Genomic DNA, 25,669 nt, shown 5'->3' with positions numbered 1-25,669 from the left:
GCTGGGCATTGTGCCGTGGGCGGGGAGCTGGAGGCCGGCCATTGTGCCGCGGGCAGGGAGGAGGCAAGCCATCCTGCCGCGGGCGGGGAGAAGTGGGCCGTCCATCCTGCCGCGGGCGGGGAGAAGTGGGCCGTCCATCCTGCCGCGGGCGGGGAGAAGGGCGCCGTCCATCCTGCCGCGGGCGGGGAGAAGGGGGCCGTCCATCCTGCCGCGGGCGGGGAGAAGGGGGCCGTCCATCCTGCCGCGGGCAAGGAGAAGGGGGCCGTCCATCCTGCCGCGGGCAAGGAGAAGGGGGCCGTCCATCCTGCCGCGGGCAAGGAGAAGGGGGCCGTCCATCCTGCCGCGGGCAAGGAGAAGGGGGCCGTCCATCCTGCCCCGAGCGGGGAGCAGGGGGCCGTCCATCCTGCCCCGAGCGGGGAGCAGGGGCCCGTCCATCCTGCCCCGAGCGGGGAGCAGGGGGCCGTCCATCCTGCCCCGAGCGGGGAGCAGGGGGCCGTCCATCCTGCCCCGAGCGGGGAGCAGGGGGCCGTCCATCCTGCCCCGAGCGGGGAGCAGGGGGCCGTCCATCCTGCCCCGAGCGGGGAGCAGGGGGCCGTCCATCCTGCCCCGAGCGGGGAGCAGGGGGCCGTCCATCCTGCCCCGAGCGGGGAGCAGGGGACCGTCCATCCTGCCCCGAGCGGGGAGCAGGGGGCCGTCCATCCTGCCCCGAGCGGGGAGCAGGAGGCCGTCCATCCTGCCGCGAACGGGGAGCAGGGGAGCCTCCGTCGTGACGCGAAAGGGGAGCAGGGGGTCGTCCATCCTTCCCCGAGCGGGGACCAGGGGGCCGTGCATCCTGCCGCGGATGGGGACCAGGGGGCCGTGCATCCTGCCGCGGGCGGGGAGCAGGGGGCCGTGCATCCTGCCGCGGGCGGGGAGCAGGGGGCCGTGCATCCTGCCGCGGGCGGGGAGCAGGGGGCCGTGCATCCTGCCGCGGGCGGGGAGCAGGGGGCCGTGCATCCTGCCGCGGGCGGGGAGCAGGGGGCCGTGCATCCTGCCGCGGGCGGGGAGCAGGGGGCCGTGCATCCTGCCGCGGGCGGGGAGCAGCGGGCCGTGCATCCTGCCGCGGGCGGGGAGCAGCGGGCCGTGCATCCTGCCGCGGGCGGGGAGCAGCGGGCCGTGCATCCTGCCGCGGGCGGGGAGCAGCGGGCCGTGCATCCTGCCGCGGGCGGGGAGCAGCGGGCCGTGCATCCTGCCGCGGGCGGGGAGCAGCGGGCCGTGCATCCTGCCGCGGGCAGGGAGCCGTCCAGGGTGCCGCGGGCGGGAAGCCGGGGGCCGCCCACCGTGCCGTAGGCGGGGAGCCGGGGGCCGCCCACCGTGTCGTAGGCGGGGCGCCGGGGGCCGCCCACCGTGCCGTAGGCGGGGCGCCGGGGACCGCCCACCGTGCCGTAGGCGGGGCGCCGGGGACCGCCCACCGTGCCGTAGGCGGGCAGCCGGGGAACGCCCACCGTGCCGTAGGTGGAGCACCGGGGACCGCCCACCGCGCCGTAGGCGGGCAGCCGGGGACCGCCCACCGCGCCGTAGGCGGGCAGCCGGGGACCGCCCACCGCGCCGTAGGCGGGGAGCCGGGGACCGCCCACCGTGCCGTAGGCGGGCAGCCGGGGACCGCCCACCGCGCCGTAGGCGGGGCGCCGGGGACCGCCCACCGCGCCGTAGGCGGGGAGCCGGGGACCGCCCACCGTGCCGAAGGCGGGGCACCGGGGACCGCCCACCGTGCCGTAGGCGGGGAGCCGGGGACCGCCCACCGTGCCGTAGGCGGGGAGCCGGGGACCGCCCACCGTGCCGTAGGCGGGGAGCCGGGGACCGCCCACCGTGCCGTAGGCGGGGAGCCGGGGACCGCCCACCGTGCCGTAGGCGGGGAGCCGGGGACCGCCCACCGTGCCGTAGGCGGGGAGCCGGGGACCGCCCACCGTGCCGTAGGCGGGGAGCCGGGGACCGCCCACCGTGCCGTAGGCGGGGAGCCGGGGACCGCCCACCGTGCCGTAGGCGGGGAGCCGGGGACCGCCCACCGTGCCACGGGCAGGGAGCAGTCCATTGTGCCGGGGGCCGTCCACCGTGCCGCGGGTGGGGAGCAGTCTATCGTGTCGGGGGCCGCCCACCGTGCCACAGGCGGGGAGCCATCCATCGTGCCGCGGGCCGTCCATCGTGCCGCGGGCGGGGAGCTGGGGGCCGTCCATCGTGCCGCGGGCGGGGAGCCGGGGGCCGTCCATCGTGCCGCGGGCGGGGAGCCGGGGGCCGTCCATCGTGCCGCGGGCGGGGAGCCGGGGGCCGTCCATCGTGCCGCGGGCGGGGAGCTGGGGGCCGTCCATCGTGCCGCGGGCGGGGAGCCGGGGGCCGTCCATCGTGCCGCGGGCGGGGAGCCGGGGGCCGTCCATCGTGCCGCGGGCGGGGAGCCGGGGGCCGTCCATCGTGCCGCGGGCGGGGAGCCGGGGGCCGTCCATCGTGCTGCGGGCGGGGAGCTTTTGATCAAGGTACAAGGGCTGCATAATAGGAACCAAAATAATTTATAAACCTTACAAAAATTCACTCAATTATATCTTTTTTTTTTTTTTATTAGCGGCTCTGGACAAACTCCAATAAGCCCCATCATAACAAGTATTGGGAGTAGCAGTCACCAGACAGAATTCTGCTCAATATTAATAAAGGAGTTGTCCACTACTTTCTACAATGGCCCAAATTTAATTTATTCTGTGCCAATAACTGTTTTTTCAAATATGTCTAGTTGTCCTTCTTCCAAGTGAGCGGCGTTATTGCTATGTTTGAAACAACACTTAGGCTGTGTGCTCACGATGCGTTTTTCAAGCATTTACGCTGTGGAATTTCTGCAGCGTAAACGCTTGGGAAACGCTTGGTAATCCGCCCCCCATGGTCCCCAATGACAAGCCGCACTTTCAATGCCCATGCTGCGGATTTTTCCGCAGTGTTTATGCTGCGCTCAAAAATCCGAAGCATGTCCATTAATTTTGCGGAAGCGCTGCGTTTTCGCCACCATTGACTTGCATTAGAACGCGCCAATTCCGCAAGACTGCATCTGTACTTGCGTAATTGGCGCGTTCTAATGTGAGGATGGTACCTGGGTGTGGAGGACAGTAGACACTCCTCCACACCCAGGTACCATTAAAAGCTGTAAAAAAAAGAATAAAATAAAAAATAAAGATTATATTCACCTTCCGACGGCCCCCGGACTCCTTCCCTGTGCTTGCAGACAGATCGCGCAGGACTAAAGGACCTGCAGTGACGTCACAGTTATGTGACGGCAGGTCTTTTAGTACAGCGTACCGCGATCTTTTGGCAGCCAGGAATGAGCGCAACAAGACTGCAGGGGCCATCAGAACGTAAGTATAGGTTTATTTTTAACCATTCTCTCGGGTCACACTATATAAATCCATGCCGGTTGCATGGATTTATATAGTGTGACCAAGTTGTCAAGCACTTTCCAAGTGATGCTAAAATGGCTTGGAAAGCGCTTGTCAACCCGCATGCGGAAACGCATGTGAAGAACGCTTCACTTCCGCATGTCCCTGGCAGGAAAACGCATGTACAATAAGCATATACAATCCGCATGTACAATCCGCATACGTTTTTTTCTGCCAGGGAGATGCAGAAACGCTCAGGAAAAAATCCTGAGCATTTCTGCATCGTGGGCACATAGCCTTATTGGGACAGGATCAATACATTGGGGCCACTGTATAAAGTAGTGGACAACTCCTTTAAGTAATAGGAAATAATAATGAGCAGAAGTACATTCGGCCTCCACAAGTCACAGTCTCTCATATAGCCCCTTAGAAACAGTAATTGCCATCTCTGCTCCAATATATTATATAGTACCGGGTGTAAAAATAAAAAATCTCCACCTTTCAAACATCCATTTTGAAGACTCTCTCCATCATCAATAATAATCTTTATTTATATAGCGCCAACATATTCCGCAGAGCTTTACACATAACATCCTTCCCTCCCAGATTCCCCAACATATCCCTGCAAGTAACATAACTCCATTCCCTGTGATCACCCCCCTCCACCCAACAAGCAGCCCTATGCAAATAACATCACTCCCTAACACCTGTAACCCCTGACATTCAGCCCTATACAAATAACAATCCTTCCCTGGGCACCACCTAACAGGAAGCCCAATGTAATATTGCTCCCCCTAACCTGTGCAAGCAAAGCATGCAGCCCCAAGGAAGTGACATCATCCAACATGCAGCCCCATGTAAGCATTATCACCTCCTTTCCTGCGCACTCCACCCACAGGCTGCCGTATCCATGTGCAAAACAAAACTTCCCTCCCTCCACCCTCCAGCATATACAATCCCATGTAAATCACTCCTCTCCAGCATACAGCCCCATGTAAAATAAAAAAACAAACGAAAAACCTCATACCATGTACACACAAGCACATCCCACACGTCCTCTCTCCACTGTGCCCGCACACGTGTGCACTACAGCTGCTTCCTGGTACGGTCTGTGGCTGTGCTCTGTGAGAGGCTCCGCCCCTTCCGGTGACGTCATTGATCCCAGCTCCTTCTCCGTCCCGGTCGCGCTCCTCAGTGCTCCGCTGCTGCTGTTGCTTTCCGTCCGGTTTCCGCTTCTCTCCGTAGTGAACTCCCGAGGTGAGTGCTCCCTCCGGCATGCTGGGACATGTAGTTCTAGCTGTGCACCAGTCTGGCTGTGGAATCCCAATACCATCCGGTAATGAGCGGACGGCGGAGCTGGGACCGGACCCGTTTCCTGTCAGTCACCGAACACACTGAGCGTCTTTATTTCTCCCTCTCTCTTCCCACATCAGTTCTTGTGTTTTGCACCAAACAATGTGCTGGAGAACGGGGGAAAACCGCAGATGCGGTGAGAGCGGCGGAGCCGCCATTGTTTTGTATTTGCTACTAATTAGGGTACATGCACACGGTCCGGAAAGGTTGCGGTTTGGACGCAGCGCAGGTGATCATCTGTGTACAATCCACTCCTACTCCGGATCACCTGCCCTTATAGATTATTTTTTTTTGTTTTTTTCTTTATATGGAAATGTTTTGGGAGAAAAATGCGGTTTGTGTCGGTGTTTTCTGAGACTTGTAACTTTAGTTCTTTTATTATTGATGGAGATGTCGGGGGAGTTATTTGAATTTTGCGTTTTTGTTGCTCTTTATGATATCTTGATTCGGTCGCTGCTGGTGTCGGTCTGTATGGGGGAGTGGGGGCTAGCATCAGGCTGTATGGGGGCCGGTGTGCACAGAGATTTAGGGGGGAGAGAATTCACGAAAAATCAGCTCTGAAGTATAATACAGGATAAGTACTGTAATGTATGTACACAGTGACTGCACCAGCAGAATAGTGAGTGCAGCTCTGGAGTATAATACAGGATGTAACTCAGGATCAGTAATGTAATATATGTACACAGTGACTGCACCAGCAGAATAGTGAGTGCAGCTCTGGAGTATAATACAGGATGTAACTCAGGATCAGTAATGTAATGTATGTACACAGTGACTCCACCAGCAGAATAGTGAATGCAGCTCTGGAGTATAATACAGGATGTAACTCAGGATCAGTAATGTAATGTATGTACACAGTGACTGCACCAGCAGAATAGTGAGTGCAGCTCTGGAGTATAATACAGGATGTAACTCAGGATCAGTAATGTAATGAATGTACACAGTGACTGCACCAGCGGAATAGTGAGTGCAGCTCTGGAGTGTAATACAGGATGTAACTCAGGATCAGTAATGTAATGAATGTACACAGTGACTGCACCAGCGGAATAGTGAGTGCAGCTCTGGAGTGTAATACAGGATGTAACTCAGGATCAGTAATGTAATGTATGTACACAGTGACTGCACCAGCAGAATAGTGAGTGCAGCTCTGGAGTATAATACAGGATGTAACTCAGGATCAGTAATGTAATGTATGTACACACTGACTCCACCAGCAGAATAGTGAGTGCAGCTCTGGAGTATAATACAGGATGTAACTCAGGATCAGTACAGGATCAGTAATGTAATGTATGTACACAGTGACTCCACCAGCAGAATAGCGAGTGCAGCTCTGGAGTATAATACAGGATGTAACTCAGGATCAGTAATGTAATGTATGTACACAGTGACTGCACCAGCAGAATAGTGAGTGTAATACAGGATGTAACTCAGGATCAGTAATGTAATGTATGTACACAGTGACTGCACCAGCAGAATAGTGAGTGCTGCTCTGGAGTATAATACAGGATGTAACTCAGGATCAGTAATGTAATGTACACAGTGACTGCACCAGCAGAATAGTGACTGCAGCTCTGGAGTATAATACAGGATGTAATTCAGGATCAGTAATGTAATGTATGTACACAGTGACTGCACCAGCAGAATAGTGAGTGCAGCTCTGGGGTATAATACAGGATGTAACTCAGGATCAGTAATGTATGTACACCGTGACTGTACCAGCAGAATAGTGAGTGCAGCTCTGGAGTATAATACAGGATTTAACTCAACATCAGTACATGATAAGTAATGTAAAGTATGTACACAGTGACTGCACCAGCAGAATAGTGAGTGCAGCTGTGGAGTATAATACAGGATGTAACTCAGGATCAGTTCAGGATCAGTAATGTAATGTATGTACACAGTGACTGCACCAGCAGAATAGTGAGTACAGCTCTGGAGTATAATACAGGATGTAACTCAGGATCAGTAATGTAATGAATGTACACAGTGACTGCACCAGCGGAATAGTGAGTGCAGCTCTGGAGTATAATACAGGATGTAACTCAGGATCAGTAATGTAATGTATGTACACAGTGACTCCACCAGCAGAATAGTGAATGCAGCTCTGGAGTATAATACAGGATGTAACTCAGGATCAGTAATGTAATGTATGTACACAGTGACTGCACCAGCAGAATAGTGAGTGCAGCTCTGGAGTATAATACAGGATGTAACTCAGGATCAGTAATGTAATGAATGTACACAGTGACTGCACCAGCGGAATAGTGAGTGCAGCTCTGGAGTGTAATACAGGATGTAACTCAGGATCAGTAATGTAATGTATGTACACAGTGACTGCACCAGCAGAATAGTGAGTGCAGCTCTGGAGTATAATACAGGATGTAACTCAGGATCAGTAATGTAATGTATGTACACACTGACTCCACCAGCAGAATAGTGAGTGCAGCTCTGGAGTATAATACAGGATGTAACTCAGGATCAGTACAGGATCAGTAATGTAATGTATGTACACAGTGACTCCACCAGCAGAATAGCGAGTGCAGCTCTGGAGTATAATACAGGATGTAACTCAGGATCAGTAATGTAATGTATGTACACAGTGACTGCACCAGCAGAATAGTGAGTGTAATACAGGATGTAACTCAGGATCAGTAATGTAATGTATGTACACAGTGACTGCACCAGCAGAATAGTGAGTGCTGCTCTGGAGTATAATACAGGATGTAACTCAGGATCAGTAATGTAATGTACACAGTGACTGCACCAGCAGAATAGTGACTGCAGCTCTGGAGTATAATACAGGATGTAACTCAGGATCAGTAATGTAATGTATGTACACAGTGACTGCACCAGCAGAATAGTGAGTGCAGCTCTGGGGTATAATACAGGATGTAACTCAGGATCAGTAATGTATGTACACCGTGACTGTACCAGCAGAATAGTGAGTGCAGCTCTGGAGTATAATACAGGATTTAACTCAACATCAGTACATGATAAGTAATGTAAAGTATGTACACAGTGACTGCACCAGCAGAATAGTGAGTGCAGCTGTGGAGTATAATACAGGATGTAACTCAGGATCAGTTCAGGATCAGTAATGTAATGTATGTACACAGTGACTGCACCAGCAGAATAGTGAGTGCAGCTCTGGAGTATAATACAGGATGTAACTCAGGATCAGTAATGTAATGAATGTACACAGTGACTGCACCAGCAGAATAGTGAGTGCAGCTCTGGAGTATAATACAGGATGTAACACAGGATCAGTAATGTAATGTATGTACACAGTGACTGCACCAGCAGAATAGTGAGTGCAGCTCTGGAGTATAATACAGGATGTAACTCAGGATCAATAATGTAATGTATGTACACAGTGACTGCACCAGCAGAATAGTGAATGCAGCTCCGGAGTCTAATACAGGATGGAACTCAGGATCAGTAATGCAATGTATGTACACAGTGACTGCACCAGCAGAATAGTGAGTGAATCTCTGGAGTATAATGCAGGATGTAACTCCGGATCAGTAATGTAATGTATGTACACAGTGACTGCACCAGCAGAATAGTGAGTGCAGCTCTGGAGTGTAATACAGGATGTAACTCAGGATCAGTAATGTAATGTATGTACACAGTGACTGCACCAGCAGAATAGTGAGTGCTGCTCTGGAGTGTAATACAGGATGTAACTCGGGATCAGTAATGTAATGTATGTACACAGTGACTGCACCAGCAGAATAGTGAGTGCTGCTCTGGAGTATAATACAGGATGTAACTCAGGATCCGTACTGGATCAGTAATGTAATGTATGTACACAGTGACTGCACCAGCAGAATAGTGAGTGCAGCTCTGGAGTATAATACAGGATGTAACTCAGGATCAGTAATGTAATGTATTTACACAGTGACTGCACCAGCAGAATAGTGAGTGCTGCTCTGGAGTATAATACAGGATGTAACTCAGGATCAGTAATGTAATGTACACAGTGACTGCACCAGCAGAATAGTGAGTGCTGCTCTGGAGTGTAATACAGGATGTAACTCAGGATCAGTAATGTAATGTATGTACACAGTGACTGCACCAGCAGAATAGTGAGTGCTGCTCTGCAGTATAATACAGGATGTAACTCAGGATCAGTAATGTAATGTACACAGTGACTGCACCAGCAGAATAGTGAGTGCTGCTCTGGAGTATAATACAGGATGTAACTCAGGATCAGTAATGTAATGTACACAGTGACTGCACCAGCAGAATAGTGAGTGCAGCTCTGGGGTGTAATACAGGATGTAACTCAGGATCAGTAATGTATGTACACAGTGACTGCACCAGCAGAATAGTGAGTGCAGCTCTGGGGTATAATACAGGATGTAACTCGGGATCAGTAATGTATGTACAGAGTGACTGCACCAGCAGAAGAGTGAGTGCAGCTCTGGAGTATAATACAGGATGTAACTCAGGATCAGTAATGTAATGTATGTACACAGTGACTGCACCAGCAGAATAGTGAGTGCAGCTCTGGAGTGTAATACAGGATGTAACTCAGGATCAGTAATGCAATGTATATACACAGTGACTGCACCAGCAGAATAGTGAGTGCAGCTCTGGGGTATAATACAGGATGTAACTCAGGATCAGTAATGTATGTACACAGTGACTGCACCAGCAGAATAGTGAGTGCAGCTCTGGAGTGTAATACAGGATGTAACTCAGGATCAGTAATGCAATGTATGTACACAGTGACTGCACCAGCAGAATAGTGAGTGCAGCTCTGGGGTATAATACAGGATGTAACTCAGGATCAGTAATGTATGTACACAGTGACTGTACCAGCAGAATAGTGAGTGCAGCTCTGGAGTATAATACAGGATTTAACTCAACATCAGTACATGATAAGTAATGTAAAGTATGTACACAGTGACTGCACCAGCAGAATAGTGAGTGCAGCTGTGGAGTATAATACAGGATGTAACTCAGGATCAGTTCAGGATCAGTAATGTAATGTATGTACACAGTGACTGCACCAGCAGAATAGTGAGTGCAGCTCTGGAGTATAATACAGGATGTAACTCAGGATCAGTAATGTAATGAATGTACACTGTGACTGCACCAGCGGAATAGTGAGTGCAGCTCTGGAGTATAATACAGGATGTAACACAGGATCAGTAATGTAATGTATGTACACAGTGACTGCACCAGCAGAATAGTGAGTGCAGCTCTGGAGTATAATACAGGATGTAACTCAGGATCAATAATGTAATGTATGTACACAGTGACTGCACCAGCAGAATAGTGAATGCAGCTCCGGAGTCTAATACAGGATGGAACTCAGGATCAGTAATGTAATGTATGTACACAGTGACTGCACCAGCAGAATAGTGAGTGCAGCTCTGGAGTGTAATACAGGATGTAACTCAGGATCAGTAATGTAATGTATGTACACAGTGACTGCACCAGCAGAATAGTGAGTGCTGCTCTGGAGTGTAATACAGGATGTAACTCGGGATCAGTAATGTAATGTATGTACACAGTGACTGCACCAGCAGAATAGTGAGTGCTGCTCTGGAGTATAATACAGGATGTAACTCAGGATCCGTACTGGATCAGTAATGTAATGTATGTACACAGTGACTGCACCAGCAGAATAGTGAGTGCAGCTCTGGAGTATAATACAGGATGTAACTCAGGATCAGTAATGTAATGTATGTACACAGTGACTGCACCAGCAGAATAGTGAGTGCTGCTCTGGAGTATAATACAGGATGTAACTCAGGATCAGTAATGTAATGTACACAGTGACTGCACCAGCAGAATAGTGAGTGCTGCTCTGGAGTGTAATACAGGATGTAACTCAGGATCAGTAATGTAATGTATGTACACAGTGACTGCACCAGCAGAATAGTGAGTGCTGCTCTGCAGTATAATACAGGATGTAACTCAGGATCAGTAATGTAATGTACACAGTGACTGCACCAGCAGAATAGTGAGTGCTGCTCTGGAGTATAATACAGGATGTAACTCAGGATCAGTAATGTAATGTACACAGTGACTGCACCAGCAGAATAGTGAGTGCAGCTCTGGGGTGTAATACAGGATGTAACTCAGGATCAGTAATGTATGTACACAGTGACTGCACCAGCAGAATAGTGAGTGCAGCTCTGGGGTATAATACAGGATGTAACTCAGGATCAGTAATGTATGTACAGAGTGACTGCACCAGCAGAAGAGTGAGTGCAGCTCTGGAGTATAATACAGGATGTAACTCAGGATCAGTAATGTAATGTATGTACACAGTGACTGCACCAGCAGAATAGTGAGTGCAGCTCTGGAGTGTAATACAGGATGTAACTCAGGATCAGTAATGCAATGTATATACACATTGACTGCACCAGCAGAATAGTGAGTGCAGCTCTGGGGTATAATACAGGATGTAACTCAGGATCAGTAATGTATGTACACAGTGACTGCACCAGCAGAATAGTGAGTGCAGCTCTGGAGTGTAATACAGGATGTAACTCAGGATCAGTAATGCAATGTATGTACACAGTGACTGCACCAGCAGAATAGTGAGTGCAGCTCTGGGGTATAATACAGGATGTAACTCAGGATCAGTAATGTATGTACACAGTGACTGCACCAGCAGAATAGTGAGTGCAGCTCTGGAGTGTAATACAGGATGTAACTCAGGATCAGTAATGCAATGTATGTACACAGTGACTGCACCAGCAGAATAGTGAGTGCAGCTCTGGGGTATAATACAGGATGTAACTCAGGATCAGTAATGTATGTACACAGTAACTGCACCAGCAGAATAGTGAGTGCAGCTCTGGAGTGTAATACAGGATGTAACTCAGGATCAGTAATGCAATGTATGTACACAGTGACTGCACCAGCAGAATAGTGAGTGCAGCTCTGGGGTATAATACAGGATGTAACTCAGGATCAGTAATGTATGTACACCGTGACTGTACCAGCAGAATAGTGAGTGCAGCTCTGGAGTATAATACAGGATTTAACTCAACATCAGTACATGATAAGTAATGTAAAGTATGTACACAGTGACTGCACCAGCAGAATAGTGAGTGCAGCTGTGGAGTATAATACAGGATGTAACTCAGGATCAGTTCAGGATCAGTAATGTATGTACACAGTGACTGCACCAGCAGAATAGTGAGTGCAGCTCTGGAGTATAATACAGGATGTAACTCAGGATCAGTAATGTAATGAATGTACACAGTGACTGCACCAGCGGAATAGTGAATGCAGCTCTGGAGTGTAATACAGGATGTAACTCAGGATCAGTAATGCAATGTATGTACACAGTGACTGCACCAGCAGAATAGTGAGTGAATCTCTGGAGTATAATGCAGGATGTAACTCCGGATCAGTAATGAATGTACACAGTGACTGCACCAGCAGAATAGTGAGTGCAGCTCTGGAGTGTAATACAGGATGTAACTCAGGATCAGTAATGCAATGTATGTACACAGTGACTGCACCAGCAGAATAGTGAGTGCAGCTCTGGGGTATAATACAGGATGTAACTCAGGATCAGTAATGTATGTACACAGTGACTGCACCAGCAGAATAGTGAGTGCAGCTCTGGAGTGTAATACAGGATGTAACTCAGGATCAGTAATGCAATGTATGTACACAGTGACTGCACCAGCAGAATAGTGAGTGCAGCTCTGGGGTATAATACAGGATGTAACTCAGGATCAGTAATGTATGTACACCGTGACTGTACCAGCAGAATAGTGAGTGCAGCTCTGGAGTATAATACAGGATTTAACTCAACATCAGTACATGATAAGTAATGTAAAGTATGTACACAGTGACTGCACCAGCAGAATAGTGAGTGCAGCTGTGGAGTATAATACAGGATGTAACTCAGGATCAGTTCAGGATCAGTAATGTAATGTATGTACACAGTGACTGCACCAGCAGAATAGTGAGTGCAGCTCTGGAGTATAATACAGGATGTAACTCAGGATCAGTAATGTAATGTATGTACACAGTGACTGCACCAGCAGAATAGTGAATGCAGCTCTGGAGTGTAATACAGGATGTAACTCAGGATCAGTAATGCAATGTATGTACACAGTGACTGCACCAGCAGAATAGTGAGTGAATCTCTGGAGTATAATGCAGGATGTAACTCCGGATCAGTAATGTATGTACACAGTGACTGCACCAGCAGAATAGTGAGTGCAGCTCTGGAGTGTAATACAGGATGTAACTCAGGATCAGTAATGTAATGTATGTACACAGTGACTGCACCAGCAGAATAGTGAGTGCTGCTCTGGAGTGTAATACAGGATGTAACTCGGGATCAGTAATGTAATGTATGTACACAGTGACTGCACCAGCAGAATAGTGAGTGCTGCTCTGGAGTATAATACAGGATGTAACTCAGGATCCGTACTGGATCAGTAATGTAATGTATGTACACAGTGACTGCACCAGCAGAATAGTGAGTGCAGCTCTGGAGTATAATACAGGATGTAACTCAGGATCAGTAATGTAATGTATGTACACAGTGACTGCACCAGCAGAATAGTGAGTGCTGCTCTGGAGTATAATACAGGATGTAACTCAGGATCAGTAATGTAATGTACACAGTGACTGCACCAGCAGAATAGTGAGTGCTGCTCTGGAGTGTAATACAGGATGTAACTCAGGATCAGTAATGTAATGTATGTACACAGTGACTGCACCAGCAGAATAGTGAGTGCTGCTCTGCAGTATAATACAGGATGTAACTCAGGATCAGTAATGTAATGTACACAGTGACTGCACCAGCAGAATAGTGAGTGCAGCTCTGGAGTGTAATACAGGATGTAACTCAGGATCAGTAATGTAATGTATGTACACAGTGACTGCACCAGCAGAATAGTGAGTGCTGCTCTGGAGTATAATACAGGATGTAACTCAGGATCAGTAATGTAATGTACACAGTGACTGCACCAGCAGAATAGTGAGTGCAGCTCTGGGGTATAATACAGGATGTAACTCAGGATCAGTAATGTATGTACAGAGTGACTGCACCAGCAGAAGAGTGAGTGCAGCTCTGGAGTATAATACAGGATGTAACTCAGGATCAGTAATGTAATGTATGTACACAGTGACTGCACCAGCAGAATAGTGAGTGCAGCTCTGGAGTGTAATACAGGATGTAACTCAGGATCAGTAATGCAATGTATGTACACAGTGACTGCACCAGCAGAATAGTGAGTGCAGCTCTGGGGTATAATACAGGATGTAACTCAGGATCAGTAATGTATGTACAGAGTGACTGCACCAGCAGAAGAGTGAGTGCAGCTCTGGAGTGTAATACAGGATGTAACTCAGGACCAGTAATGCAATGTATGTACACAGTGACTGCACCAGCAGAATAGTGAGTGCAGCTCTGGGGTATAATACAGGATGTAACTCAGGATCAGTAATGTATGTACACAGTGACTGCACCAGCAGAATAGTGAGTGCAGCTCTGGAGTGTAATACAGGATGTAACTCAGGATCAGTAATGCAATGTATGTACACAGTGACTGCACCAGCAGAATAGTGAGTGCAGCTCTGGGGTATAATACAGGATGTAACTCAGGATCAGTAATGTATGTACACAGTGACTGCACCAGCAGAATAGTGAGTGCAGCTCTGGAGTGTAATACAGGATGTAACTCAGGATCAGTAATGCAATGTATGTACACAGTGACTGCACCAGCAGAATAGTGAGTGCAGCTCTGGGGTATAATACAGGATGTAACTCAGGATCAGTAATGTATGTACACAGTGACTGCACCAGCAGAATAGTGAGTGCAGCTCTGGAGTGTAATACAGGATGTAACTCAGGATCAGTAATGCAATGTATGTACACAGTGACTGCACCAGCAGAATAGTGAGTGCAGCTCTGGGGTATAATACAGGATGTAACTCAGGATCAGTAATGTATGTACACAGTGACTGCACCAGCAGAATAGTGAGTGCAGCTCTGGAGTGTAATACAGGATGTAACTCAGGATCAGTAATGCAATGTATGTACACAGTGACTGCACCAGCAGAATAGTGAGTGCAGCTCTGGGGTATAATACAGGATGTAACTCAGGATCAGTAATGTATGTACACAGTGACTGCACCAGCAGAATAGTGAGTGCAGCTCTGGAGTGTAATACAGGATGTAACTCAGGATCAGTAATGCAATGTATGTACACAGTGACTGCACCAGCAGAATAGTGAGTGCAGCTCTGGGGTATAATACAGGATGTAACTCAGGATCAGTAATGTATGTACACATTGACTGCACCAGCAGAATAGTGAGTGCAGCTCTGGAGTGTAATACAGGATGTAACTCAGGATCAGTAATGCAATGTATGTACACAGTGACTGCACCAGCAGAATAGTGAGTGCAGCTCTTGGGTATAATACAGGATGTAACTCAGGATCAGTAATGTATGTACAGAGTGACTGCACCAGCAGAAGAGTGAGTGCAGCTCTGGAGTATAATACAGGATGTAACTCAGGATCAGTAATGTAATGTATGTACACAGTGACTGCACCAGCAGAATAGTGAGTGCAGCTCTGGAGTGTAATACAGGATGTAACTCAGGATCAGTAATGCAATGTATGTACACAGTGACTGCACCAGCAGAATAGTGAGTGCAGCTCTGGAGTATAATGCAGGATGTAACTCCGGATCAGTAATGTAATGTATGTACACAGTGACTGCACCAGCGGAATAGTGAGTGCAGCTCTGGAGTATAGTACAGGATGTAACTCAGGATCAGTAATGTAATGAATGTACACAGTGACTGCACCAGCGGAATAGTGAGTGCAGCTCTGGAGTATAATACAGGATGTAACTCAGGATCAGTAATGTAATGTATGTACACAGTGACTGCACCAGCAGAATAGTGAGTGCTGCTCTGGAGTATAATACAGGATGTAACTCAGGATCAGTACAGGATCAGTAATGTATGTACACAGTGACTGCACCAGCAGAATAGTGAGTGCTGCTCTGGAGTATAATACAGGATGTAACTCAGGATCAGGTACAGGATCAGTAATGTATGTACACAGTGACTGCACCAGCAGAATAGTGAATGTAGCTCTGGGGTATAATACAGGATGTAACTCAGGATCAGTAATGTAATGTATGTACACAGTGACTGCACCAGCAAAATAGTGAGTGCAGCTCTGGAGTATAATACAGGATGTAACTCAGGATCAGTAATGTATGTACACAGTGACTGCACCAGCAGAATAGTGAGTGCAGCTGTGGAGTATAATACAGGATGTAACTCAGGATCAGTTCAGGATCAGTAATGTAATGTATGTACACAGTGACTGCACCAGCAGAATAGTGAGTGCAGCTCTGGAGTATAATACAGGATGTAACTCGGGATCAGTAATGTAATGTATGTACACAGTGACTGCACCAGCAGAATAGTGAGTGCAGCTCTGGAGGATAATACAGGATGTAACTCGGGATCAGTACAGGATCAGTAATGTAATGTATGTACACAGTGACTCCACCAGCAGAATAGTGAGTGCAGCTCTGGAGGATAATACAGGATGTAACTCAGGATCAGTAATGTAATATATGTACACAGTGACTCCACCAGCAGAATAGTGAGTGCAGCTCTGGGGTATATTACAGGATTAACTCAGGATCAGTACAGGATCAGTAATGTATGTGCACAGTGACTGCACCAGCAGAATAGTGAGTGCAGCTCTGGAGTATAATGCAGGAGGTAACTCTGGATCACTGTTCCCTCTGCAGCTATGATATTCTTATATCCTATTGGGGCGTTGTGCTGTTGTATTGGACGTCAGATAACTGCTTTAACATTTGCTTCTTTTGTCTTCCAGGTAATTCGTAGCTGAAGTGACTTTGAGATTTTGCTGAAGGTGAGTGAGGAACATCATGTTTTTACTTGTGGGATATTCTGTATAATTTCACCATTCGGGACCCTCCAAGGGTCTGTCTTGTTGCACACAGCACTGGGCCTATACATCATGTTCCCTGTAGGCAGTGATGCTGATCACCGCTGGCTGCGCAGTGTCCGCTCCGCGCTTCCTGCACATTTTCCCCTTGTCTTGATCTGATGAAGCACCTACAACAAGTCTGTGTGTCAGTGAGGAGCAGTCTAGTGTATAGTGGGAACCCTCTTATGTGTGTATCACTGCCAGCACAATACATTAATGAGGACATGTGGGTGCGGTAATTAAAGAGCGCAGCTCAGATTGTGCAGCGGTATACACTGTATACTATGTATATATGTTACTGTTTGTGTTTGGCCATTTTATTGCAGATGCCTCTTGGAGTGAAGCCGACATGCAGCATGTGCAAGACCACGTCCTCCTCCATGTGGAAGAAGGGAAGCCAGGGAGAGATCCTGTGCAACAGCTGCACCGGCAAAGGCGGCACCGGGGGCGGCAATTACACCGGAAGTGCCACGGCGAGCAGCATCGGGACAAGTTTCGCCAGTACTTCTACTGCTCAGCAAAGCAATGGAGGCAGCAGTAAGCAGGTAAGAGATGGCGACTTCTGCGTGAAGGAGCAGCTGCAAATGAGAAAAACACTGCTGCGGTCTACCAAAACTAGCGCAATGTCTGCCATAGGTCTGCAGCTGAAATACCACGTACGACCTGTGTACAAGAGTGGTGCTGGTTTTGGTTGAAAGCAGCCATTTTTATTTTTTTTTTTTGCTAAACGTGTTCACCCCCTTTTTATCACTCCGATACGGAAAGCCCAGCAGAGGGGAATATATATATTAGTTTCTTGCTCCCCTTCTTCCCAGAGCCATAACATTTTTATTTTTCGGTCAATATGGCCATGTGACGGCTTATTTTTTATGGGACGAGTTGTACTTTTTTTTATAAGACATCACTGGTTTTACCATATCATGTTCTGGGAAATGAGAAGAAAATTCAAAGTGCGGTGAAACTGCAAAAAAAAAAATGCAATTCCGCAGTTTGTTTGTTTTTTACCACGTTCACTGAATGCTAAAACTGACCGGCCATTATTATTCTCCTGGTCATTACGAGTTCGTAGACCCCAAACATGTATAGGTTCTTTTTTTATTTAAGTGGTGAAAAAAAAAATCTAAGTTTGTAAAAAAAAAAAAATGGCGCCATTTTCCGAGACCCTTAGCGTCTCCATTTTTCAGGATCTGGGGCCGGGTGAGGGCTTATTTTTTTTTGCGTTGTTCTGACTTTTTTACTGATACCATTTTGGTGTAGATACAATGTTTTGATTGCCCATTATTCCATTTTATTGCAATGTAGCGGCAATCAAAAAACGTAATTCTGGCATTTTTAATTTTTTTGTCCGTTACGCCATCATGTATTTTCATGACTTTGAAAATTGTACATTCACACTGAAGGCATCAAAACTATGAATTAACACATGTGGAATTATATACTTAACAAAAAAGTGTGAAACAACTGAAAATATGTCTTATATTCTAGGTTCTTCAAAGTAGCCACCTTTTGCTTTGATGACTGCTTTGCACACTCTTGGCATTCTCTTGATGAGCTTCAAGAGGTAATCACCGGAAATGGTTTTCACTTCACAGGTGTGCCCTGTCAGGTTTAATAAGTGGGATTTCTTGCCTTATAAATGGGGCTGGGACCATCTGTTGTGTTGTGCAGAAGTCTGGTGGATACACAGCTGATAGTCCTACTGAATAGACTGTTAGAATTTGTATTATGGCAAGAAAAAAGCAGCTAAGTAAAGAAAAACGAGTGGCCATCATTACTTTAAGAAATGAAGGTCAATCAGTCCGAAAAATTGGGCAAACTTTGAATGTGTCCCCAAGTGCAGTTGCAAAAACCATCAAGCGCTACAAAGAAACTGGCTCACATGAGGACCTCCCCAGGAAAGGAAGACCAAGAGTCACCTGTGCTTCTGAGGATAAGTTTATCCGAGTCACCAGCCTCAGAAATCGCAGGTTAACAGCAGCTCAGATTAGAGACCAGGTCAATGCCACACAGAGTTCTAGCAGCAGACACATCTCTTCAACAACTGTTAAGAGGAGACTTTGTGCAGCAGGCCTTCATGGTAAAATAGCTGCTAGGAAACCACTGCTAAGGACAGGCAACAAGCAGAAGAGACTTGTCTGGGCTAAAGAACACCTGGAATGGACATTAGACCAGTGGAAATCTGTTCTTTGGTCTGTGAGTCCATATTTGAGATCTTTGGTTCCAACCACCGTGTCTTTGTGCGACGCAGAAAAGGTGAATGGATGGACTCTACATGCCTGGTTCCCACTGTGAAGCATGGAGGAGGAGGTGTGATGGTGTGGGGGTGCTTTACTGGTGACACTGTTGGGAATTTATTCAAAATTGAAGGCATACTGAACCAGCATGGCTACCACAGCATCTTGCAGCGGCATGCTATTCCATCCGGTTTGCGTTTAGTTGGACCATCATTTATTTTTCAACAGGACAATGACCCCAAACACACCTCCAGGCTGTGTAAGGGCTATTTGACCAAGAAGGAGAGTGATGGGGTGCTACGCCAGATGACCTGGCCTCCACAGTCACCAGACCTGAACCCAATTGAGATAGTTTGGGGTGAGCTGGACCGCAGAGTGAAGGTAAAAGGGCCAACAAGTGCTAAGCATCTCTGGAAACTCCTTCAAGATTGTTGGAAGACCATTTCCGGTGACTACCTCTTGAAGCTCATCAAGAGAATGCCAAGAGTGTGCAAAGCAGTCGTCAAAGCAAAAGGTGGCTACTTTGAAGAACCTAGAATATAAGACATATTTTCAATTGTTTCACACTTTTTTGTTAAGTATATAATTCCACATGTGTGAATTCATAGTTTTGATGCCTTCAGTGTGAATGTACAATTTTCATAGTCAGGAAAATACAGAAATATCTTTAAATGAGAAGGTGTGTCCAAACTTTTGGTCTGTACTGTATATATATATATATATATATCTCTTTTTATCTCCATGGGAGACTATAAGCTGCAATTGTCTGATTGCCTCTGCTACACACAGGCGATTATCAAATCGCTCAGTTGATATGAGCGCCGACCGCTGGGCAAATCTGGCAATGACAACCGCAAGGGTCATGCTAACCCGTTGGCGATCATGTGACATGGTTGCTGATGGGCGGAGCCAGTGACTAGCTTCCTGTAAGTGCGAGTTAATGATGGCGGCATTTAACTAGTTAACAACTGCAGGTGGATCGCGATTCCACCCGCAGCTGTTAGGGGCACATGACAGTACAGATCAGCTGTCATGTGCCGTGTCCGGAAAGGTGCGGGCTCAGCGCCAGAGCCCGCACTAAAGGATAAATTAATACGATTTTTGGATTATTTGGGATGGATCTGTGAGCCGTTTCTCTTCTTATGTCCCTCCTGTATTCTCCCTTAGTCTAAACAGGAGATCCACAGACGATCGGCCAGACTGAGGAACACAAAATACAAGTCTGCTCCTGCTGTAGAAAAGAAGATCTCCACCAAGGGAAAAGGGAGGCGACATATATTTAAGCTAAAAAACGTAAGTCCGTGTAATACGGAACCTGCCCGGTATATGGAACCGGAACCCATCGTGCAAGGATTGTGAGAATTCGATCATTTATGTCTATGAAGAATATTTTCAGATTGGTATGAGATCAGCGTCATGTACTGATATATCGATTATAAAATTAATCCCTGCAGAATTTTTAAAGTATTTAGATAAAAAAAAAAAACTTTAGGAAGACTTTATTAAACGGAGCGTTAATCATGGGTGATAAGTATGTGTTTTTTGATTGTCATTCATGCATTTTATTTTGTAAAAATTGTCTTTTTTTTGGTATTTTCTCAATTTTTATGGAACAAAATAAAAATATAACTTGGTATTTTATTTTTACTTTTTTAATTTTTGTTTTGTAGCCTATTAAAGCACCAGAATCCGTATCCACAATAGTGACTTCTGACTCCATCTTCCACAAGGTTCGTCAATCTGTAGAGGAAACATTACTCTGATATGTGCTGATATCTGGGGTTTCTTTTATGTATATTACACAAGCTTCTGACACTGGACACCGTATATTTAGAATAAAATCTGCTCCTTCCAAACAATGTGACTTTAAGACTGATTACCGCTCTAAGTTCTTAAAGGGGTTGTCCACTTCTGAATAACCTCGAGGGGCGTCCTAATAGTAATAATAATATAATTATTTCAGAAAATTTAGTATTTACCCCCCAAAAATATTGCAATTACACATGTTTATTTCCTTTGTGTGTATTAGAACAACACAAAAAAAAAGCATAGAAAAAAGGGCAAATTGGACATAATTTCACACAAAATTGGCCGGACAAAATTGTTGACACTTTGTCATAATTGTGAGTAAACAACTTTGTTTCAAGCATGTGATGCTCATTCAAACTCACCTGTGGCAAGTAACAGGTGTGGACAATATGAAAATCACATCTGAAACTAGATAATACAGGGAGAAGTTGACTCAGTCTTTGCATTGTGTGCCACACTAAGCATGGAGAACAGAAAGAGGACATGAGGACTGTCTGAGGACATGTCCGTCAACGGTAACCTGCCATACACATTGTCACATGACTGCTGCATCTTTCAGTTTTGTCTGAACGGGAGACGCATTGTTTACGTCAGGTTGGACGACAGGGGGGGACACGGCGCTGAGATTTGGGAGGTAAGTATAGCCTTTTTGTGATGTTACGATGTACCTCGGAGGTCTTCAGTAGTGCACAGCCCCTTTTTAATCCTTTATGCAGTTGTTCTTTGTTCATAACATGACCTTGTCTTTATGTGAAGTCATGTAGGTAAAATACAGAAGCGATCACACTAGTTTGCTATACAGGAGACTGCCTCTCCCCGTCACACAGACTTGTTTTGGGTTTATTCCAATAATAAGCTCCGTATTGGAGAATCATTAAGACTTCGTCTATTACATGACCTCCCTTCGCTCCTTTCTCCCAGGGTCTGTATTATCAGATCGGTGACGTGGTTGCGGTCGTGGATGATGATGACGGTAAAACATATTATGCGCAAATCAGGGGCTTCGTTCAAGATCAGTATTGTGAGAAGAGCGCGGCCCTGACGTGGCTGATCCCTACAGGCTGTAGCTCTAAAGATGGCTTCGATCCTGCGACTTACATCATAGGTAAAAAGAGAATATTTGCCATAAAATATTGCAGCCTTAATCCTATTGATGGCAGTAATCTCTAGTCGACGACTAATCGGTTCTGTCCCTTTTTTTTTTTTTCCCTAGGTCCAGATGAAGATCTTTCTCGGAAAATGGACTGTTTGGACTTTGTGTGTCATGCTCCGTCTGAATACTTCAAGCCCCGATCATCGCCATTCCCCACGTTACCCACCCGGCCTGAGAGAGGATATATATGGACTCACATCGGCCCCACCCCGGCAATCAATATCAAGGATGCTGTCGGCAATCACTTATAATTATGTCTGGACGTTGCAGATTAAGAAGATTCTGTGATCCTGATAAGCGCCGGGTCAGTCGTGTAAAATAAAGGATATGGCTGCTCCGGAAGAGCCATAAGCCATCCAAAATATGGCAGCAGGAGCCAATCGGATGCAGGGATGGACCCCGTATTACAGCAGCGGTTTGTACCCTCCGTTCTGCAACAGCTCGATAGTAAAGTGAAAGCGGTGTAAAAAAGGAAAGAAGTGTTAGAATTAAGTCTTGTAGTGACAAGAAACGAGGAATCGGGACAATTAAATGTCCGAGAAGCACAAATCCTCCTTGTAAATCAGTGCAGCGGATTGGATTTTTTTTTCTTTAATCTTTTATCATATCATATTTTCATGACCCTGGATATGAGCTGCAGCAAATTGTCTGGTACATTTGCTTTTTAATTTTAGAGTTACTTCACAGGACATCTATTAAAATACACGTTAATGGAAGTCTTCAGCCGACGGGTCTGTAAATAATATTCATGCAATGACGCAGCCATATTTATGCAGAAGCAATTACAGTATTTTTTGGACCATAAGACGCACTTTTCCCCTCTAAATTTGGGAGGAAAATGGGGGGGGGGGGGGGTACGTCTTATGGTCCAAATGTACCGGGGAGTTGCTGTGGTGGTGGAGCGGGATCGTAGGAAGCAGGGCCCTCCGTTCCCTCCCTCGGGAACCCGGCGGCAGCAGAAGAGGTGAGATGCTGCGGACCCGGTGTCTGGCTATAGGTGGTGAGGCGGAGCGGCGTGCGCTGCTTTTCCCATGTCCATGGCCATCTTCCTGAAGCTGTGATCTACAGGAAAATGGCCTCCCGAGCCGGCGCATGTGCAGACTGCGAGCTTGGTAGCCATTTCCCTGAGGCCTACGGCTTCAGGAAGATGGCCGCGGCCACCAGAAAATCAGCACACGCCGCTCTGCCTCACAGCTCAGAATTTGGGGTGCGTCTTATAGTACAAAAAAATACGATAGGTGCAGATTGGTTTAGAAGTTTCTCTTGTGTGAACCGCTGATAGGTAGTGTTCCATTTTTATGAAAGAGGTTCTTCAGCAGCTGCAGTGTGTATTACACTATACCATGGCTTGCAATGCAAAAGTACATGTTCAGACGGGTGTGATATGTGGACGCTTGCGCCACAGACAGCGCCATCTTCTTCTTTTTGATTGACCGCTTCTCCTACCGCTGCTTAGATGTTTGCCGAGCGGCGAAAACATCATTGCAGAGTGATGGGTGGTCTGGCATGCTGTTTTAAGATCTTGGGTGGTCCACATGCATTTTTAAATACAATCCATGTTTATAGGTAAGTAGGTCACTCAGACCCTGACCAGTTGGTTTCTGCATCTCAAAGACACCCTGCTCTAAACTTGCTTCTTGCTTTTTTGGATCCTCAGATGATGCTAATACCTCGTATGTTACAAGCTCCTTCCAGTGTCGGCAGGACCGGTGCGTTAAACTGAGCCATCCCTTTATGGACCGCAATCCCCAGACCGACCGCTGGTCTCCTATTCCAAACAGAACCATGTAAGCCTGTATGAGGCTGTTGGTCTGGGGATTGCAGTCTGTGAGCCACAGACATGTGAATATTGTGCTAAGATGTGTTATACAAGCTGGATTAATGTTAAAGGGCGTCTGTCAGCTGAGAATGACTGTTCAAACCAAGCACAGGCCCTCGGTGCATTCTTGTCGTGGCCAAACAATTCAGTGCACCTGCCCACCTACCTGTTTTCCATCTATCTCTGCCCTTCTCTGGGTCAAGGCCAGAGCTGTCAATCAAAATTGAGATTATGTGGAGATAGAGGGTGTAGTGTGAATATAAAAATGGCTATTTTGAGTCCAATATGAAATATTCAGAATGTGTTTAAACCAGCAATTGCTCTGGTTTGGTTATATATTGACAGACAGATGAGACCCATTCTGTTTTTCTTTACTTTACATCAAGTACATACAATGTTAATAAGTAACAACATCTTTGCTTGTTCGCATTGTGTAAAACAGTTAAAACAAATAGTCTTCTGTTTATTATTTGTTATTGTAAAACCTGAAGTTTTACATAACCTTTTGTGTTTAATTTACTTACTTGATTCCTAAGAGCCTTTAACTTGTGTATTTATTGCACACCATTGTCTATGTAAGAGCCTTATCTGATTTACCTTTGGGTCTACAGCTGCCACTGTGGGGGCAAAGGTGAATTAGAAGGAGGGTATATAGGGGCGCTGGTAAGTTCACACAGTGGGCCTGCAGCGGGAGGTAAAAGGCACCGTAACTTTATAAAAGTTAGAAATAGTAAATAATGCCCACCACGCTGGTCAACTGAGGCCAGGGAGGTCACAGAAGAGGAGGAGGAGTAGGTTAAATGAAATCCTATTTATTGAATCATAGATTAAAACATATATTCAGGAGGAAAAGATATATACACACGTGGTCAAAATTGTTGGTACCCCTCGTTTAATGAAAGAAAAACCCACAATGGTCACAGAAATAACTTGAATCTGACAAAAGTAATAATAAATTAAAAATCTATGAAAATGAACAAATGAAAGTCAGACATTGCTTTTCTGCTTCCACAGAATTTTTAACTCCTGAAATCGGCCTGGACAGAAATGATGGCACCCCTGAAAATAATGTGACAAAAGGGACATGTTAAATCAAGTTGTGTCCACTAATTAGCATCACAGGTGTCTGCAATCTTGTAATCAGTCAGTAGGCCTGTATATAGGGCTACAGATACTCACTGTGATGTTTGGTGACATGGTGTGTACCACATTCAACATGGACCAGAGGAAGCAAAGGAAAGAGTTGTCTCAGGAGATTAGAAAGAAAATTATAGACAAGCATGTTAAAGGTAAAGGTTATAAGACCATCTCCAAGCAGCTTGATGTTCTTGTGACTACAGTTGCACATATTATTCAGAAATTTAAGATCCATGGGACTGTAGCCAACCTCCCTGGACGTGGCCGAAGGAGGAAAATTATAGACAAGCATGTTAAAGGTAAATGTAGACAGTTCAGCATTGACACCACTAGATGGCGCTGATTCCAGGATCCTCATACTCACTGCTGTCTAGTTGCCTCTTCTGGCTTTTTAATGTTTTTTCTTATCCTTTTTTTTATGCAATTGCTCATGGTTTTAATGGCGCAAACATCACAAGTCAAAAATGATTTTTTTACACTGTTATATATTTTATGGATTTGGGCAAAATATTTAGATTTGAGAGTCCTCAGTGGTTGATACCTTTTAATGGCTAACTGAAAAGATGGTAACAGATTGTAAGCTTTCGAGACTACTCAGGTCTCTTCATCAGGCATAGTATACCACAAAATCTGAAGAGTCTCATATTTATACACAATAAGACACACAAAACATGCAATAGGTAAGACAGGTGATGAAAAGCAGAGTTATTATGGAAGAGATAAACAGTTCTGACTATAAATATTTTAGCAGTTAATAGATAAGGAGTGTGAAGGTTTTATTGTCCTGTGAGTA

The 25,669-nt window shown here is 46.7% G+C and overlaps 1 protein-coding gene across 2 annotated transcripts; it reads left to right on the top strand.

The window, feature by feature from the left end:
• The first annotated feature begins 4,514 nt into the window (after positions 1-4,514).
• Positions 4,515-22,636, top strand: GATAD1 (GATA zinc finger domain containing 1). Of its 2 annotated transcripts, none has more exons than XM_073677377.1 (7): positions 4,515-4,649; positions 16,608-16,646; positions 17,051-17,269; positions 20,126-20,251; positions 20,629-20,688; positions 21,689-21,872; positions 21,981-22,636. In XM_073677377.1, the coding sequence occupies exons 3-7, from the start codon at positions 17,051-17,053 to the stop codon at positions 22,169-22,171; spliced, it is 780 nt and encodes a 259-aa protein (XP_073533478.1). In that variant the 5' UTR covers positions 4,515-4,649; positions 16,608-16,646; the 3' UTR covers positions 22,172-22,636. The 2 variants fall into 2 exon arrangements, with proteins under 2 accessions (XP_073533478.1, XP_073533479.1); XM_073677378.1 differs by having other exon boundaries at positions 4,593-4,728.
• The last annotated feature ends 3,033 nt before the right edge of the window (positions 22,637-25,669 follow it).

Source organism: Phyllobates terribilis, unplaced genomic scaffold, assembly GCF_046119375.1.
Source record: "Phyllobates terribilis strain yellow unplaced genomic scaffold, ASM4611937v1 Scaffold_4__5_contigs__length_816908805, whole genome shotgun sequence".
NCBI lineage: Eukaryota > Metazoa > Chordata > Amphibia > Anura > Dendrobatidae > Phyllobates > Phyllobates terribilis.
Note: the sequence above shows the minus strand (reverse complement) of the source record. Positions and strands in the feature narration are given on the sequence as shown.

What these genes read in the sequence shown, in the direction of transcription:
- GATAD1 (XM_073677377.1), top strand. Translation starts at nt 17,051, where the DNA reads ATGCCTCTTGGAGTGAAGCCGACATGCAGCATGTGCAAGACCACGTCC. An exon ending in ATGGAGGCAGCAGTAAGCAG is followed by an intron (nt 17,270 to 20,125) that starts GTAAGAGATGGC and finishes ATTCTCCCTTAG; the next exon opens with TCTAAACAGGAGATCCACAG. An exon ending in TCCTGCGACTTACATCATAG is followed by an intron (nt 21,873 to 21,980) that starts GTAAAAAGAGAA and finishes TTTTTTCCCTAG; the next exon opens with GTCCAGATGAAGATCTTTCT.